This window comes from Epinephelus lanceolatus, chromosome 19, assembly GCF_041903045.1.
Source record: "Epinephelus lanceolatus isolate andai-2023 chromosome 19, ASM4190304v1, whole genome shotgun sequence".
Taxonomy (NCBI): Eukaryota; Metazoa; Chordata; class Actinopteri; order Perciformes; family Serranidae; genus Epinephelus; species Epinephelus lanceolatus.
Genome location: NC_135752.1, coordinates 3,220,361 through 3,239,849, shown reverse-complemented (window position 1 = coordinate 3,239,849; position 19,489 = coordinate 3,220,361). Strand labels below are relative to the sequence as shown.

Sequence of the window (19,489 nt, the reverse complement as noted above, 5' to 3'; positions counted from 1 at the left end):
CCGAGATTCATCCGTGAGGAGAACACTTCTCCAACATGCCAGACGCCATCGAATGTGAGCATTTGCCCACTCAAATCGGTTACTGCGATGAACTGCAGTCAGGTCGAGACCCCGATGAGGACGACGAGCATGCAGATGAGCTTCCCTGAGACGGTTTCTGACAGTTTGTGCAGAAATTCTTTGGTTATGCAAATTGATTGTTGCAGCAGCTGTCCGGGTGGCTGGTCTCAGATGATCTTGGAGGTGAACATGCTGGATGTGGAGGTCCTGGGCTGGTGTGGTTACACGTGGTCTGCGGTTGTGAGGCCGGTTGGATGTACCGCCAAATTGTCTGAAACACCTTTGGAGACGGCTTATGGTAGAGAAATGAACATTCAGTTCACAGGCAACAGCTCTGGTGGACATTCTTGCTGTCAGCATGCCAATTGCACGCTCCCTCAAAACTTGTGTGATCTGTGGCATTGTGCTGTGTGATAAAACTGAACATTTTAGGGTGGCCTTTTATTGTGGCCAGCCTAAGGCACACCTGTGCAATAATCATGCTGTCTAATCAGCATCTTGATATGCCACACCTGTGAGGTGGGATGGATTATCTCAGCAAAGGAGAAGTGCTCACTAACACAGATTTAGACAGATTTGTGAACAATATTTGAGGGAAATGGTCTTTTGTGTGTATAGAAAATGTTTTAGATCTTTGAGTTCAGCTCATGAAAAACGGGAGCAAAAACAAAAGTGTTGCGTTTATATTTTTGTTCAGTGTATGTGATAGAGGTGGCTTATCACCGGCTGATCATACTCATACTCACTTTGGTCTTCTCCTTTAATACATTAAGTAAAGTCCTTGATATAAATCTTGAACCCAGCCCCTTGATAGCTATCTTTGGGGTACCACTTGCGCCACTCAGTCTCTCTAAGAAACTCTCAGACGTTGTTGCTTTTACTTCTGCTTTTGCACTCATTGCCCGTAGAAATATTTTGTTACCTTCAAAAAGCCCTGATCCTCCTTCCGCCACATTCTGTTTGTCTAATTCAGTGTCCTTTTTATCATTAGAAAAGGAGAAAATATTCAGAGTAGCTCATCTGACAGTTTCTACAAAAGATGGCACCCCGTCATTTCCTATGTAAATACTCGATTCTCATTGCATCTAATTTGTAATCATCTTGACCACCTTTCCTATGATGCTTTTTTTAGTATATATGTAGTGGTACTAAGTATGTAATGGCGCAGTTACCTGGTTTGGACCCAAAAAATCATGAGTCAGAGACCAGGCTGCTAAAGTTTAAAGTTCAGGTTTACTCGTGGTTAGAGAAAAAAGTTAATACCATACAGGCAAGGAAGGGCAGAGATGATGGCTGGAACGCTGAGTTTTGAGCACATAAGAACATCTGGCAAAGAATGAATGGGAATGGGCTGGTATGTATAATGCAAGTCTAATGGGGAACCGGGAAGAGGCATAGAAAGGAGGTCAGTTGAAGGGAAATGGCACGATCTGAAATGACTGCTGGAGAGTTAATATAAACCAAGAGAGGAGACCTCATAAAAAATGTTAAGCTAAAATCAGGTTGACATTATGACAGGACAGCGCTTGCACAGTACAACAGAGATTATTTCCGTACTGAGCATGTCACCTGATTTTGGTAACAGCATTTATGTGTAAAAAATCCAACCCAACCAAGCTGTTATCATTGTTCTCCAAAAGCTCAGTTTAACGCCTCCACACTATAACATGAGGCTTATGTTTTCATATGTATCAACTTAGAAGGCTGCTTTCAAAAAGCTCTGCTTTCTAGTGTTTAAATGCTGGCTTAAAGGGATACTTCAAGAATTCCAACCAGCTTTTTATGTGTTGGGACATGTGTTGGCCAGGAAACTGAATAGGGGCAGAGCAGAAATCTTCGGATGGACGGCCTGGGGACAGGGCAAATAGGCAGAACAAATCTGGAGGTTGGCCAGGAGGCCGACATGACAGGCAGGGCAGATCTTGGGGGGCGACCAGGAGGCAGACGTGACAGTTGGAGCAGATCTGGAGGCAGGCCAGGAGGCCGATCAGACGGTCTGTGATATAGATGGGACCTAACACGAACTTAGCTCAGGACTTAAGACTGCTGCGGCCCACCAGGAACAGGAACTGGATTGTGCTGCAGCTCAGCAGGAATGAGGACTTGAGGCCGCTGCAGCTCACCAGGGGCAGGGACTTGAGGCTTCTGCAGTCCAGAAGGAGCAGGGTGGGGTTGCTGCTCTGGGTGCAGGTGTCGGTTGGGCTGCCAACTGGACTATGGGTGCAGGAGTTGGCTAGGCTGCAGGTGTTGGCCGGACCGCGGACTGGGCTCTGGGTGCAGGTGCTGGCCGGAGCCCCGAATGGACTTGGAGAGCTGGAGTTGGCCAGACAGCTGAATGGACTCAGGATGCAGGTGTCGGCCTGACTACCAGCGCCTGCCGGAATCTCTGACACTGGAACAGGAGTGGCACCTGCCGGGACCGTAATTTGGGCTGGTTTATTGTGACCTGGAACTTAAGCTGGCTGCTGGTGACCTGGTACTGTAGCTTGTGGGAATTGGGAGAACGGACTCAAGACTTCTTTATGTGTGACCTAGGAGTCTGGTAGAGGCTCCAAGGACCCCCCAGAGCCAAGCGGGTTCCCAACAGTGGGTTTACAGCTGAAGTTAGCTCTGCTGGGTCCATGTTTGGTCCCTTAGTTCTGTCAAGTATCAGTTTAAGGAGGACCCAAATGCAGACAAACAGGCAGGTTGAAATTTTAACAAAAAGCGAGCTTAAATGCAGCCAATAGAAAACATCCGGTACAGGCCATCCGGGAAAATACCATGAACTCAAATTCAAACAGAACACCAGGCAGGAAACGGAGCAGGGAATGACACCGAAAACACGAGTGTGAGCATCAGAATTAACGCAGGAATGAACACAGGATGATTGCAGGGATGAATGCAGGAATGAAAGCAGGATGAACACAGGATGACCACAGACGAACTGACGTAGAACAAACGGAAAACACACAGGTAAATATACACAGAAAACTAATCACAAGAGCGAGACACAGCTGGATTAGGAAGACAGGCAAAAGGAGGGAAATGGAAATTGGCTGACAACAAGGGTGTGGAGGGGAACACTAGGGTGGAGCAAACAAGACTAATACAGAACAGGTGTTGAGGGAAAACTCTGGGAACAGGGAAGGACTAACAAGCCAGGTGCGACAGAAAACAGGTGGGAAAAACACACAAAGACAGGAAGCAAAACCAGACATGACACATGAGGAAAGACTCTACAAAATAAAACAGGAAGCAGATTAAACATGAATGACTAACATGACACAAGGAACACAAACAGAAAACTCCAAAACAAAGTCCCTAGGATAACAGAATATAAACAAACCCAGGATCATGTGTTGTATGCAATGGAGAGAACTGGACCTAAAAGCGAGACCCAGACAGCTGTTCAGTTTTGAGTGGCTTTATTTTCAAAAAAACAAGAATGGATGTCATGGGTTGAAGCTGGACTGATGAGCCACACCCAGACACAGAGAGACAAACAAGGAACCACAAGAAACAAAGGCGAGGGCGAAAACAGCTGACATATGAGGAATGAAGGAAAGGCACAGACTATGACATCAAGACATCTTATCCATTATTAGTTAACTTTCTTCCATCTTACTCATCACTGGATGATGCATTTCACTTAATTGAGCGGATTTGCGCTGGATCCAGGGCTGTTGGTTGGCTGCATTGATTTTTCCTTCCACCACCACAGACACAGAAAGTATAGAAGTGGGTCAAGTTAGTTCAAATAGTAAAACCAAGCAGTGCTGATCAAATATGAACCCAGATTCTGTTATTGTATTGACTCGCCTAAGATGTTTTCAGAAATATATTTTAGTACACTGTTTGGCACTTCTGTGAGAATTTGTGAACAGGAAGTGGGCACCATACTGTGTTGTGAAAAAGGAGGATGACAATACTTTATGCTTCTCAAAGTCAAGAAATATCCTTAAATGGCTGAATTACAAGGAGGCTACATCATCAACTCCCACTTAAGTACCGTTACAATGTCAAGGATGCTTTGAATTCATCCAAGGACCAAGTCCTACCTTTAAAGAATTTTCAAGGATGCCTCCATGTATCCTTAGCGGGCATGACGTACCCACAATACTTTGTGCATGATTTGCTGGAATTGAAGGCAGGGCTTCTTCAGTGACACACACCTGGGCACTCGCCAACCTGTTCCAATGTGTGTTACTTGAATGCTAGAAAGGAGTCTTGAAGTGAATACCACAGCCTTTTCTCTGTTTTCTCTGGTCATGTAGAACCAATTTCAAAAGTATTGTTGTAGACATGCCAGTTTTATGAAAAAACTTCTTTCCAGCAGTGAAGTACTTCTTTAAAAAGATAGTTATATGGAGGTATTTTTGTGTCTTTTTGTTGCAATCATATAAAACTGTTTTGAGAGCATATTTCTTGAACTGCAATCAAAAATCAAGTTTGTAAGTAAAAACGTATGATCATTTTGCTTATAAATCAGTACTCTTTGCTTGCGAGTTAAAAACTTTTGCTTGCAGATCAGTCCTCTTTGCTTGCGAGTTAAAGTTTTGCTTGCAAGTTCAACTGCACTTAATGGGCAGGGCCTACGCTGATGTCTTTCTGCCATTTTCTCCTCTGCTTAAGAAACTTTAACCCTCTTCGAAGTCTCCTCTGTACTCCTGACAGTCTTTGACATTAAGAGCTCCCTTAAGGGCAAGAGAATAACTTTTATCTTTACCAGGCACTAGTTTTAACTTTTCCCGAAAAGGGAAAGGGAATTCTAAGAAAACGCCATAATTCTAAGAATTTTCTTAAAATTTTGTCACTAGGAGCTAGGCCTGCAACGATTAGTCGACTAATCGGTGACTGATCGACTATTAAAATAATCAGTGACAATTTTAGCAATCGACTAATCGGTTTGAGTAATTTTTCATAGAAAAGTATTATAAAAGTACCCCAAAATACTCTTGTTGCAGCTTCTTAAGTTCAAATATTGGCAGCTTTACACACTCTCCTATGACGATGAACTAAAACCCTTTGACGTGAGCACGAAACAAGACATTAAATGCCATAATTTTGGGGTTTGGTAGAGACAGACCGACAATTGTCAACATTTTCATACATTTTTTGATAAAATGATTAGTTGACTAATCGAAGAAATAATCAACAGATTAGTCGACAATGACAATAATCGTTAGTTGCAGCCCTACTAGGAGCACCTCTTTGTACTAGGAAGTTTTATGAACACCGCCCCAGCATTCCACCTGCAACACAGAGAACTTTGCATTTGTAGTGAACACTTCTCTCAGTGGATTATTTAAAACCACAGCCAAATAAGTGAGACAAACACTAAGAGCACTGCTGTACCCAACCATCAGGGAAAATAATGCTTAATACCTACAAATAAATGAAACCACTTACCAAACAGCTGGCAAAGTGTAAAGTGCTGGTATCTTTTGATTCAGAAAGATCCTGAGGTTGTGATGTAACCACATTCAGGCAGCAGCAGCTCACTGGGTCTGTGAGGATGCATTTACAATTCACACGTTAGCTTCTTTTCTTTGTGTGCCTCCAGTTTCTGCAGGAGTTTCCCCCCTCTCTCTGTGAATTTGTTCAGTCTCCCTTTTTTTTATTGCTGTTGCTCTTAACTTTTTATGTGTGTGTGTGTGTGTGTGTCAGTGTGCGTGTGCATTTCTAAATGTTCTTACACCGAGGAAGTCATAGAATTTCATTGTACATTTTGTGTTATGACAATAAAGATTCATTCATTAATTCAGCTTCTTCTTCTCTATACCCTGGTTTAGAAAGGTATCCTTTCTTTCTCTAAAGTGAACGGCATTTTTTTCATCGCTGTCATTATCACTCAGTTTTTTAAATTTTCTTGTATTAGTTGTGGGCAGCACGGTGGTGTGGTGGTTAGCACTGTCGCCTCACAGCAAGAGGGTTCCTGGTTTGATCCCGGGTGTGGGAGCCCTTCTGTTCAGAGCTTGCATGTTTTCCCCGTGTCAGCGTGGGTTTTCTCCGGGTACTCTGGCTTCCTTGCACAGTCCGAAGACATGCAGATTGGGAATAGGTTAATTGGTGACTCTAAATTGTCCGTAGGTGTGAATGTGAGTGTGAATGGTTGTCTGTCTCTATGTGTCAGTCTGGCGACCTGTCCAGGGTGTACCCTGCCTCTCACCCAATGTCAGCTGGGATAGGCTCCAGCCCCCCCGCGACCCTCAAGAGGATAAGCGGTTAGAAAATGGATGGATGGATGTAATAGTTGTCTCATCCATGAAGTGTGGAAAGTCTGATCCAAACAGCTGACCCGCAGTGCAGTGGCATGCACAGACTTTTTGAAGGGCAGGGGTGAAAAGAACAAAAAGGGCACATACAGCGCGTTCTCGCCACTGAAGAGGGCACTAAGTTCCGCGTGTTTTCGAGGGCACTTTAGACATGTTTATATGTTATACAAATGGCACATTATATAGCCTTAAAACAGACTAACTAGACAGACTACTCAAGTTAGCTTGTAGTTAGGATCAGCATCCACGAGAACTGTGTAGATTCAATGTTGGACTGTGAAGAACACACAGAGACATGGATGTATGAAGGAAATATATCCCTGGGGCGGTCTTGGGGTCCTCCTCCAGAACATTTTCAATTAAGTAGATGCCATTTCCTGTATTCTAGTGCATTTTAACACCATATTAGCACAAGATTATCCAAACTGGTTCTGTGAGATATAGTTCTGGCTCAATATACAGTAGATCAAAAAAGGGCCCAACATAAAAGTCATTGCAACAGTAATGTTTCATAGTATTTCTTGGTCCTAATAGTCTTCTGGAGTTTAGTGTGTTTTTCCACCCAAGAGAGCAGTTGTGTTTTGGCAATCAGGAGGGCACTTAAGCACGCGTTTTTACCAGCCAAGAGGGCAGTTTATCATGTTTTAACCAGCCAAGAGGGCAGTTTAGTGTGTTTTTTCTACCCAAGAAGGCAGTTTAGTGTGTTTTGCCAACCAGGAGGACACTTTAGTGTACGTTTTGGCTCCCAGGAGGGCACTTTAGCGAGCGTTTTTCAACAATTGGGCCACGAGAGGGGGCCCCAAACCAGTAGCGTGCCAACTACCACTTGCTGTTTGTAATACACTGACTATGGATAAGTACCGCATATAGCCCCACTTCAAAAAATCCAAACTATCCCTTTAATGTAGACACAAGGCAAACATGATGAGAAAAACTGTGTTGCAGTGAATCATATAGTATAGTCAGTTTGTTATGCTGATTTAAGGTGGTAATACCGCCATCACAATCATTGCATCAATGTATAGTTGTCTTGTAATATACAGAAGATGTGAGTCAATGGAACGGATAAGTTGTAGACTGAATTGCAAAAAAACTTCATTTGTTCATTTTTGTTCCATCCTCCAAAATGGCCACCAGATAATAGATTGCTTATCTAGTTATTCAGTGTTCAGTACCTACTCAATCTTGTCCTCTTCTTTCCTGATCTCTTCTAATATTCTGCCTAAAAAACATCTTTTCCTTTCAGCTGGAAGAGGCCAAGCAGCTTGTACGAGACGCCATCGCTGCAGGGATTTTCTGTGACCTTGGTTCTGGCAGCAATGTGGACTTGTGTGTTATAACTGAGGCGGAAGTAGAGTACCTGCGAAGCTACGACAAGCCCACAACAAAGGGCAAAAGGTGAGCCATTACATATGTACCTTTTATCAGAGTTCTAAGGCAGCTATCTATGGAAGACAGCGACAGTCAGATTTTGGCATTGAAAATTAAACTTGGTATTGAAAACAAGATGGACCTGAAAAAGGAAACATTGGCAAAGAAACAAGTATTGGCACTGGAAAAAAAAAGTTCCACTGAAAACTTAACCTCAGGCATTAAAACATTTTTATTCATGTTGATATTTTTTCCATTCTGAGGTGTTTTTTGATGAAAACTCTCAGATTGTATCTTCATGTCAGTCATTTTTCAGAGACAGCTTTTTCTTTGGTTGCTGTTATGGCATGGAAGGGAGTGGTTTGATGGGCAAGGAGAGCATAATTTACATAAAATTTGCATATTAATGCTGGCCATACACTGCACCATTTGAGCCCATTTCTGACTCAATCTTTGAGCCACACAACTGGCTCAATTAATTGCTTCTAGCTGACTGTCGTACATACAGAGGAATTTGTTTAGCTGCCTTCAGGGTCTTGCACAGTTGAAGCAGAGCCACAAGTAGATTCTCCAAGATCAGTGCCTTTTTCCTCACTCAGTCAGTGTACAGTAAAGCCTAAATCCAGTATTGGTGCTGCTACCTTTGTGTGTGTGTGTGTGTGTGTGTGTGTGTGTGTGTGTGTGTGTGCGCGCGCATGCGTGCGTGCATGCGTGTGTGTGTGTGAAAGAGAGGGAAAGAGAGAGCAAGACAGAGAGAGACCAAGAGAGGGAGGGAATCAAAGCTTGGACTGACCCATTTTTACAGAAATGGATTTCTATCCTCTCTTTGGGATGTCTGTCTGTACATAATTATGAACCCTACATCCGCTGATAGCAGTGTTCATTTTGGCAGCTATTTTAGATTTATGCTTAGTCTTGAGATAAAAATGCCTACAGGAAGCAAAACCAGACATGACACATGAGGAAAGACTCTACAAAATAAAACAGGAAGCAGATTAAACATGAATGACTAACATGACACAAGGAACACAAACAGAAAACTCCAAAACAAAGTCCCTAGGATAACAGAATATAAACAAACCCAGGATCATGTGTTGTATGCAATGGAGAGAACTGGACCTAAAAGCGAGACCCAGACAGCTGTTCAGTTTTGAGTGGCTTTATTTTCAAAAAAACAAAAATGGACGTCATGGGTTGAAGCTGGACTGATGAGCCACACCCAGACACAGAGAGACAAACAAGGAACCACAAGAAACAAAGGCGAGGGCGAAAACAGCTGACATATGAGGAATGAAGGAAAGGCACAGACTATGACATCAAGACATCTTATCCATTATTAGTTAACTTTCTTCCATCTTACTCATCACTGGATGATGCATTTCACTTAATTGAGCGGATTTGCGCTGGATCCAGGGCTGTTGGTTGGCTGCATTGATTTTTCCTTCCACCACCACAGACACAGAAAGTATAGAAGTGGGTCAAGTTAGTTCAAATAGTAAAACCAAGCAGTGCTGATCAAATATGAACCCAGATTCTGTTATTGTATTGACTCGCCTAAGATGTTTTCAGAAATATATTTTAGTACACTGTTTGGCACTTCTGTGAGAATTTGTGAACAGGAAGTGGGCACCATACTGTGTTGTGAAAAAGGAGGATGACAATACTTTATGCTTCTCAAAGTCAAGAAATATCCTTAAATGGCTGAATTACAAGGAGGCTACATCATCAACTCCCACTTAAGTACCGTTACAATGTCAAGGATGCTTTGAATTCATCCAAGGACCAAGTCCTACCTTTAAAGAATTTTCAAGGATGCCTCCATGTATCCTTAGCGGGCATGACGTACCCACAATACTTTGTGCATGATTTGCTGGAATTGAAGGCAGGGCTTCTTCAGTGACACACACTTATTAGGTATAGTCACATTTTAGTCATTTTTATCCTTCATAGTTCTAGTCTAGTTTTAGTCAACAATAATTTTAAAATGTTTTAGTCGATGAAGATTCATGACATTTTAGTCATTATGGTTTTTTATTTTTTTATCTTTAAACTAATCCAGTTAGGCTAATTCATGTATCAGAAATTACAATCAAGGTGACAGATTGTATAAAAATTTCATATGGACAATTTTTTCTACAACTGCAAATAATTTCTCCACATTTACAAAGTGTCATTTCTGTAGCAGTTTTTACAGGTATAAACGGGGATTTATACTTATTGGGTGTAGGGGGGATTTACACTTATTGATCATCATTTGAAAAGATCAACATCTCTATATTCATGGTCTCAAAAACGTTGACACTACAAATAACTAATCTGAGACAACTAGGATTTGTTAGGTTCATTGTAAACTTAATTAAAGTCTGAATTCTTTCTTAATCTGCAACGGGTTTGTCTGGAGGTTTAAACTCTTGTCCTCTCACGGAGTTGGTGATTAAAACTAAACTTTCATCTCTGTCAGAGAAAACTGATCTGAGTTCAGACTGTTTACTGACAGCACAGCTACACTCACAGATGATGGAGCCTCCTACCTACCTGTCAAACAGCATCAAACCAGCTGGTGGCTGCTTGCACCGCTGCCATTTAGTGGCTAGTGAAACATCCTGGTGCAGAGTATTTACTGGAGTTTACCAGCCTGTCACAGCATTTGAAGATAATTACAAGCATGGCTGTTCTCAGCTTTCATTGTCCAGTAGTCCACCACTAACATTTTTGTCATGTCTCATCAACAAAAATGAAACACAGATTTCGTCTTCATCTGTATTATCAAGATCTATTTTTAGCTTGTCAGCGTCTTGTTTAGGTAAAAAGGTTGTTACTTGTACATTGGAAGTTGGAATTAAAAAACAACATTTTAAAAAAGGGGTTCAAATGGTAAAGTGTGTGCCTAGTTTAAGGAGACCTCACTCTTTGGGCCCAGTTGTTTAGAAATAATCTGATTGGATCTGGGCTATCAGATTGTTTTAAATTTTGAAAATTAGCTGTTCAAAAACAAAAATTGGTTTTGTTATCATATTAGATCATGCATTCCAGTTTAAGTTTAATCTGGATCAAATGTTCAGTATGTGTTGATTAAAAGTTTTTGGTTGGATTGGGCATCCTTTGACCCAAAACATCCGGATCATCCTGATCCGAGTTGAAGGCCAGATTCAGGGTAGGTGGATTTCAGAAAGAGAATGCAATGGGCCCAGGGTCTAAATGAAACAATTAGACCCTGGGCCCAGTTGTTCAAAAGTAATCTGGCAGGATTAATTCAATCAGATAGGATCAATTCCTGAAATCCAGTTGTTCAAACGAAAAACAGGATTATGTGATTGGATAAAATCAGGTAATCCAATCCAGTTTTTTATCTGGATCAAAGTTAGTGTTGTTCAAATATTTGAATAGGGTAAGGATTACTTCAATCTGAAATATCAGGATTACCCTGATCCCAGCAGAGGGCTGTATTCAGACTGGAATACAAGGGAAAAATGAAATAACTCAAAAAGTAGTCAAACAAGAAAACTAGAACTTACAGAGTTAAGAGAATGATAAACTGCATTTTTACACCACTATTTCTACAATTTGTATTGAGTAGTATATTTATGTTATAATAAATTTTCATACACTTAATACAGACGAATTCGTGGGTCCAATTGTCAATGTGAGCATACCAGCAGAGAGATATACTCATCCCGAACGCAGACATATAGTTTTTATGTTTGTGGAGTCAAAAATGCGATCTTGGTCGCAAGTTTAAGATGTGTTGCCCCTCATCTTTTCTTTTGAAGATCATCAGGAGGTTTTGTGTCATGTCACCTTTGGGCGCTTATACAATCCAAACCGTTCGAGTTAGTTATTCAGAAGTTTTGTTCAGCAGGGTGTGAGCTGTCATGTGTGCGAGTTTGAAGCCAATACGATAAATGGTGTGGGGGAGATATTTTTTGAAAAAGAGCATTTTTGAAAAACGACATCTTACTTTGACAGGGCAAATCAGGGGTGTTTATCTTTCTACGACATTCCTACAGGCCACAGTGGCCATTTAAGCGTGCCTAGGTGGCGCTAGAGAGCCCATTTTGCCACTTTAGGGGTTAATTTTTTCATTTTATCAATTTTTTTGCCAATCCTGACAAGCATGCCAATTTTGGTGAGTTTTTGAGCATGTTTAGGGGGGCAAATTCTGCCTCAAAGAGGCGGTGGAAGAAAGAATAAAGGTACCTTCGGCCGAGGTAGAAACCTCAGGAAGAGCAACTGAGGAGGGATCCCTCTTCCAGGACGGACAGACGTGCAATAGATGTCGTACAGAACAGATCAGCATAATAAATTAACAGTAATCCACATGACACAATGAGACACAGAGAGAGAGAGAGAGAGAGAGAGAGAGAGAGAGAGAAAGAGAGAGAGATGCAGGTAATGACAGTAGCTTACAACAACATTAATGAAAGTAATAATATTATAGTTATAGTTCTGGCTACTGTGGTACAATATGTTGAAAGTATATATTAATATCTGACAGTATACTTGTGTGACAATAGTCATATGTGTATAATAACAGTAGAAGTATGACTAATGACTAATGATGGCAGCAGCAGCAGGAGGCATCTGGCAGGACCACGGCAGCAGCACAACCACACACGTCACGCTGTCCAGGCACCGCTGCGATATGAGTTAATCGAGTTAACCTGTTGTTCTCTTCAATATTTGTGTTTAAATGTTCAAATGTTTCAATATGTTCAACCTGAATTATTACAACCGTATCATGACAAAGTAGGTGAGGTTAACATGGTTGTGGATAAAATAATGAATTTATTGCTAATGAAATATTCCACAAAATGGCTGTTAATATCAAACAAAATATAATTAATTAAGGATCTTTTACTTTGTATGAATTATGGCGACCCCTAAAGTACTGGTAATCCTTAAAAGTCTGTACCTGGATCAGAGTGATTCTACCCAGTTCTTTTTTTAACAACCAGGACAAAAGAGAACTGGATTACGTGATCTATGGAAGAAAAAAAATGGATTGCCAAAACCGGATCATTTTTATCCAGATTACACCTTTTGAACAACTGGGCCCTGGTATTGAAATACCGAATTTTGAGTTTTAATCCTATCCAGATAATGTAGATCATTCTGATCTGAATGAAATATTTTGAAACATTGGGCCCAAACTCAGGATCATGTGGACGCAGATGCAAACTTTCATACATGTTCTAAACAAAATGCAAAATAAGTGTTTGTAGAGAACCTTATCCAAAGCTTGTTGGATAACACCTCAGGCTTTGCTGTATTCAGGCTTTGCAGTATATGCGTCCCTGAAACAAGAAAACTGTGTGGACAAATATCATATTAATGTAAACCTGAGACCCACTCATTGACACCCAGCTACTGTCCAGCTAATGTGTTCTGCATGTTTTGAATGTAATGGGTAAAAGTGAGCAGTCTTACTTTCTGACAGAAAACAGTTTTCTGTCTGTTCAGTGTTGAGACAGTGTACTGTTTTTGCATGGATTTTACCTTTAAACTCTGCTACTGTATCAATATTAAAATTCTGGCTACAGCACTGCTTGACCTACAGAGTACATTGCAAACCTTACAGCACAGGACAGAGGACTTTAAGCAAAACAGACTTTTTTTCACTCCTTGTTTGTCTTTTTTTTTTTTTCCAGAGAGGGGCAATACAGGTATAAGCCTGGCACCACAGCTGTCCTGACCAAAACTGTGACCCCGTTCTCTCTGGATGTGGTAGAAGAGTCTGTTCAGATTATGGACACTGAATAAAATACAATGAAATGCTTTGTGTGGAATCAGATATACTAAATATATAGTAATACATCATTATACTACATGAAGAGAAAGACTGTGGTCAATATACTTTAAGCAGGTTGTTCAGTATCTTCACAGCATCATTGCCTGTAAACACTTTTGTTTGTTGCAGTGCCTGCAAATTATTTGGCAGCCACATTGGAAGAGCTGGAAGACTGTAGTTTTCAGTTTCAGTTATTAGACTGTTTATGGCTTTTAATAAAAAATAAAGACTACAAACACTCACACTTTCACACAGTATGTCAAAAAAAACCTACTGTTTTATGTTTAAATTATCAGAGGACTTATTAAAAATCTGTTGGAAACTATTACCTCTCCCTCAATGCAGTGTAACTCCAAACTATGACACTTATTAAAAGCTTGATGTTGGAATGATTTCTTGTACTGGAAAATTACTAGACATATACATTTTAATTATCATTACAATTTTTGAAGTATATTTCTAAACTCATTCTACTCCAGTAAAAATCTGACTGACTGTCTTTTGAAACAGACTTCCAGTCAACTTCTCTCTGTGTCATCCAGCTTCACAGTGGGATTCATATCCAAACACTTAAACTGAAAGCTGTGATGTGTATGCTGTCACTCACATCCCCACCCATTTAGCAATTTCGATATATGTCAACAAGCACTTCCCAAAATAGTTTATCCCGCCTGCTTGTTCCAAGCTGATTGGTTGGAAGGAGGAGGGATGTGTAAACATGGTAGGGTTTAATTTTGGTGGATTAGCATAAACTATACTCTGTAACATCATGTCAGCTACCTCAGATGGAGAGACTGGGAGTGAAATGGAGTGGATTGAATCTAGAGCAACGAGGCTTAAGAGGGCTATGAGAGAAAGAGAAAAGCTACCAAGAGCAAGAAGTTGGATGGATGATAGTGAGGCCACCTGCAGAGCCAATGTTAACAAAAACGGAAAAGCAGTCAGAATGATAGACAATTATGGACACAGGAAAAATGAGTGGACAGTCACCAGTGCCCACCATCCTGACTGATTTCAATCAGGATGGTGGGCACTATCACCTGATTAAACTTACCAGAGCATCTGAAGATGAGATTGGTAAAATTAAATTTGACAGATTTATGAACATCAAACGAGTGTTAATACATGCAGCTAGCAAACAACAGCAGGAAAAGATAGTCAGAATGTTGTCATTAAAAGGGAAAAGGATGAAAGCTCATGTCCCAGGAACAGTGGCAAACCTGAAAGAAGTCATTCCTGAAATCCCACTAAGCACGTGAATGAAAATAAAGAGGAGGTTCAAGGAGGAAAAGTAGTGGAGGCCTGAAGGATTAAGAGCAAAAGAGATGGCACTTTAAAGGAAACCCTGTCAGTAATAGTTCAGTTTGAGAAAATGTTCCCTAAATCAGTCCAAATGTTGCATGAATCACAAAGTGAGGGAATACATTCCCAAACTTCTCAGATGTTATACATGCCCAAGAATGGGGCACACAGCACAGCAGTGTAAAGCAAAGTTAAGATGTGGAAAAAGAATAAGTGTTGTAACAGTGGAGAAAACAGTGCTGCATTTGGAAGCTGTATAGTTCAGAGAGAAGCTAGAGAAGTCCAGAGAGTTAAGATAATGATCAAAGTGTCATAACACAGAGACACTAAAGAATGTAAAGGGAGGCAGGAACAAACAATACATGTCCTATTGTGGTGGCCCGAAGAAATCATGTACAAAGAAAGAGTAACACATCAGAAAATCAGGCCCAAACTGACAAATCTGTGCAAAATGTTTGTGCACATACAATAAATGTAAAGTTGACACGAGCACGGTTACATGCACACAATAATCAGATAACTGGGAATAATCAGGTATTGGTAATAATCCGATTTGACGCGTTTACGTGCACTTCAATAATCTGATAATCAGAAAAACGTGTTTTTTTTTGATTATCAGTCCTTCAGTTGGATTTCTCCTCAAGTACATGACATAAAACTCAAACTTCCTGTTACAGTAGGTACTCATATCCTTGAAAAACCTCGAAAAGTACGCAAGTCATATATTTGCAAAATAAAGCACTCACCATGCTGACGGCTTATATTCTTACAGTACTGTTTGTTTTTATCATTAACAAATACATGTGAGAGCATTCTAATGTGTAGTTTATCAGTGTGGAGCCAATTTTACATACTTTGGGTAGATTCGGAGTAAAAGTACTGCAAAGTGCATTATACAAGTGTATTGTATATACACTTGTCACACAAAGTGCATAACATATAAGTAAGATAAAATAAAAGTGACAATTTAAACACTGAGAATATAAAAATATATTATTTTATGAAAAATCTTTATCTGAAAAGAAACAAAAACTGTCAGATTAACGTAGTGGAGTAGAAAGTACAATATTTCCCTCTAAAATGTAGTGGAGTGGGAGTATAAAATAGCAAAACCCGAAAGAAACCAGATTAAAGGATATACATGCACCGAATAATCTGACCATTGGGGAAAAAGATAGGTGTGTTTATCTGATAATCAGATAATGGCTTTTATCTGATAAAGCCTATTGGATTATGCTGTTTACATGACCACTTGAATAATCAGGTAACTCCAGAAATCAGATAATGATCGGTTTAGTAGTGTGCATGTAAACGCGCTCAATGACACAGTAGTAGTAAATAAAGTGAACTTAATAGTCTTAATCTGCGCAGACCTTTAATGTTGCTTCTCAGCTGAAAAAGAGAAGCGATAGAATCTAGACTATAGTGGAGGCAGCAGGAAAAAGATGTAAAAGCAGATCAGATGCACTGCTAGCTGCTAATGGAGCTGACAGAAATGACGTACAAAATGCGAGGATCCTCAGAGCCAAAGTCCATGAGTTCAAGAGGTATATACATTAATTAGAAGTAGAACTTAGTTATGATCTCATTTACAGTGTTACAAGACAGGACAGACCTAACAATCAAAATGGTGGAGGGTGTCCCACTTTCGTCAAAGATGGGTGGGCCTATAGGGAGATTCCCACCCCTGAAGATATGGAGTGTGTCATTGTCTTTTTTTTCCCGCAGACATTTGTCCATCGCCTCTCTGCTCCTGTCATTGTCTTGTTCTCTCTGTACTCCTTTGTCACTTTACTTTAGTGGTCCCTGATTTTTGGTATGGCATTCTGAGGTTGCTAATCAGGCTGCAGTCCGCCTCATATGTTTACATTACCAGCACTTGCGATTTCTGCCCATTGCACACCTAACCTTATCTGTCAGATGGACTGAACCAACCAGAGAACCAGTTATGTAAGTCAGTGAGTAAATTGTTGTACTTGATCCAGTTTAAAGGTCAACTATAGACCTTTTCATGAGCCATCCCTTGGCCTTGGGGTGGGGTCATCTGTACCCTTTGATCCCCCCTGACAGTGGGCTGTGGCTGAATCAAAAACGTGCGGACTTCACTGCACTTGCAGACTCGCGGACTTTACAGGCATGTTCACTGGAGGTCCAGGAGTGCTGAGGGCTGTCCAAATCCACAATTCAACCGGTCCACAAGGGGCCTCAAGCAGACTTTCTGCAGACTTCCAGAGAGTCCGCTTGGGGTGCAGACTTCAGCAGACTTCACTCATTTACTAACCCACAATTCATTGCAATACAGATGTGTTGATGTGGGTTTTTGAATTGTCTAAAAAAATGTATAATTGTGTAAAATAGTTATTGACAGTTAGGCCTATTAAAATGTTACTTGAATTTTGTAGGCCAGAAATAATATTCAACCACATCATGATACAGAGATATGTATAAGTATAGGTTGTAGAAGGACTAAGAAAAAAAAAAGTCTGAAAAACAAAAAAAGGTCTTCTAATGTAAGTACATGCCTAATTTATTGGGTTTTAGTCCTGTCCTTGTATAGCCTGTATGTTCTACAGAGATGTAAAATACATTGTTGTTCAGTCACAAAAAAAGGCTATACAAGGGATTTATATCTTATTATCTGCAGGAACAGATTAATAGGCACTACTCATCAACTTATATGACATATATGAATATGACAGCAGCAACAGTTGAACATTTCCACGGCAACAAGTACAACAGTCGAGGGGTGTCTATCAGCCACTTGCAGTCTCTGCCCTTGCAGACTTGATGACGGTAAATACGTCACACTATGTACAACTGAAATGTACAACAGAACTGCTGGTTCTGCCAGCCTGAATAGAATATAATGTCTATAGCCTTACTGTTGTGTACAGCATTTATAGACTGAGCTGAGTAGTGACGCGCGGGTAGACCCGTAACCCGCGGGACCCGCAAATGGACCTGCGGGTCGAGCAGTGATCGTCTGTTAAATCGGTCTGTAAATGATATTTTGACATTATTGGCTATTACTGTCATGGCATCCGAAGATACTGATGCATTGAGCAGGTGACAGTCCGCGGTCGTTTTCAAAACACACTTGTGTCACACACTCCAAAAGAAACTTGTTGAAACAAACGTTGACAAAAACGGTTCCATAATTCATATTAAATTCAAAAGATAATGAAAAACATCTACAAGTTAGAGGGAACAGTGATAAAGTGGTAAAACTTGGCACTGATCCACAGCCTCAGACGGATGCGCTCAAGCGTGCCGTGCCCACAAGCTCAGTTGGTAGGATACTATATTTTCACATTTTTAACAATGCCATTTAAAAGTTTTGATTTTTATTGATAACCTACATTTACCAACAACAAAAAAGACTACATTTAGCACCAAACAAATATGTTAAAAAAAAAGTAAATAAAAAAACGAATATTGTATACCAAATTTTCATAACAACAACGAATATTCGAATATCCGAATATTTGGGTACAGCCCTACTATACAGCTGACAATTTCTCCATTGCTCATGTTATTTTCAGAGGCACTAACTCTCCTCCTGTTGGATTTAGATAAGGGATGTCAGTGTGTCTTGATGATACGAACAAGCCAGTTTTGGTTTAATCTTTCTACGATATTCCTACTGGCCGCAGTGGACATTTTTGTGTGTGTAGGTGGCACTAGAGAGCCCATTTTGGCACTTTTGGGGTTATTTTTTTCATTTTATCAAATTTTTCGCCAGTCCTGACATGCTTGCCAATTTTGGTGAGTTTTTGACATGTTTAGGGGGTCAATTGTTTGTTTGTTTTTGCGCACCAATGGGGCCCCATGTCATGCAGTAGGTGCCCTTTTTTCCTTGTGCCCCTGCCCTTCAAACATCCTGAGTCCGTCACAGAGAGAGAGAGAGAGAGAGAGAGAGAAGCTGTGTGAGAGCAGGCAGATGGAGGTGGCTTTGAAATGTCTCAAACTCCTCTCTTTTATTCCCAAACCGTGGGTCTAATCGTCAATCTGAACATGCCAACAGAGAGATAAACTTGTCCCGAACACAGGCATATAGGTTTTTATGTTTGTGGAGTCAAAAAAATGCGATCTTGCTTGCAAGTTTCAGATGTCAGATGTTACTTTCAGAGGCACTAGCTCACTTCCTGTTTGAATTAGGTCATTGGTGCCAGTGCCTGATTTGTAGGTCTTGAAGAGATGAACAAGCCAGTTTTGGTTTTATCTTTCTACTACATTCCTACGGGCCGCAGTGGCCATTTTAGTGTGTCTAGGTGGCGCGAAGATCGTTAGGAGGTTTTGTGGCACCTCACCTGTCAGAGGCCATAAAATCTAAACCGTTCCAGTACTGACAAAGTTCTTCAGAGGATCTGTTCAGCAGGGGTTGGCCTGTGATGTGTATGAGTTTGAAGCTGATATGTGAAACGGTGGGCCATTTAGTGTGTCTAGGTGGCACGAAGGCATTCAGGAGGTTTTCTGGCACGTCACCTTTAAGAGGCCATAAAATCCAAACCGTTCGAGAAATGACAAAGTTGTTCGGACAGTCTGTTCAGCAGGGCTTGAGCTGTTATGTGTGCGAGTTTGAAGCCGATACGATAAACGGTGTAGGAGGAAATATTTTTTGAGAAAGAGAATTTTTGAAAAACAACAAGTTACTCTGAAAGGGCAAATAGCACACTTCCTGTTGGATTTAGGTCAGGGGTGTCAGTAAGCG

At 40.7% G+C, this 19,489-nt stretch overlaps 1 protein-coding gene across 1 annotated transcript in view; it reads left to right on the top strand.

The window, feature by feature from the left end:
• psmb10 (proteasome 20S subunit beta 10) overlaps positions 1-13,868 on the top strand; it is a 55,936-nt gene extending 42,068 nt beyond the window's left edge. Inside the window, exons 7-8 of the mRNA XM_033647237.2 lie at positions 7,564-7,715; positions 13,337-13,868. Of these exons, the coding sequence (XP_033503128.1) occupies positions 7,564-7,715; positions 13,337-13,448 (264 nt within the window). The 3' untranslated portion in view covers positions 13,449-13,868. The remainder of the gene's footprint in view (positions 1-7,563; positions 7,716-13,336) is intronic.
• Positions 13,869-19,489: the final 5,621 nt, after the last annotated feature.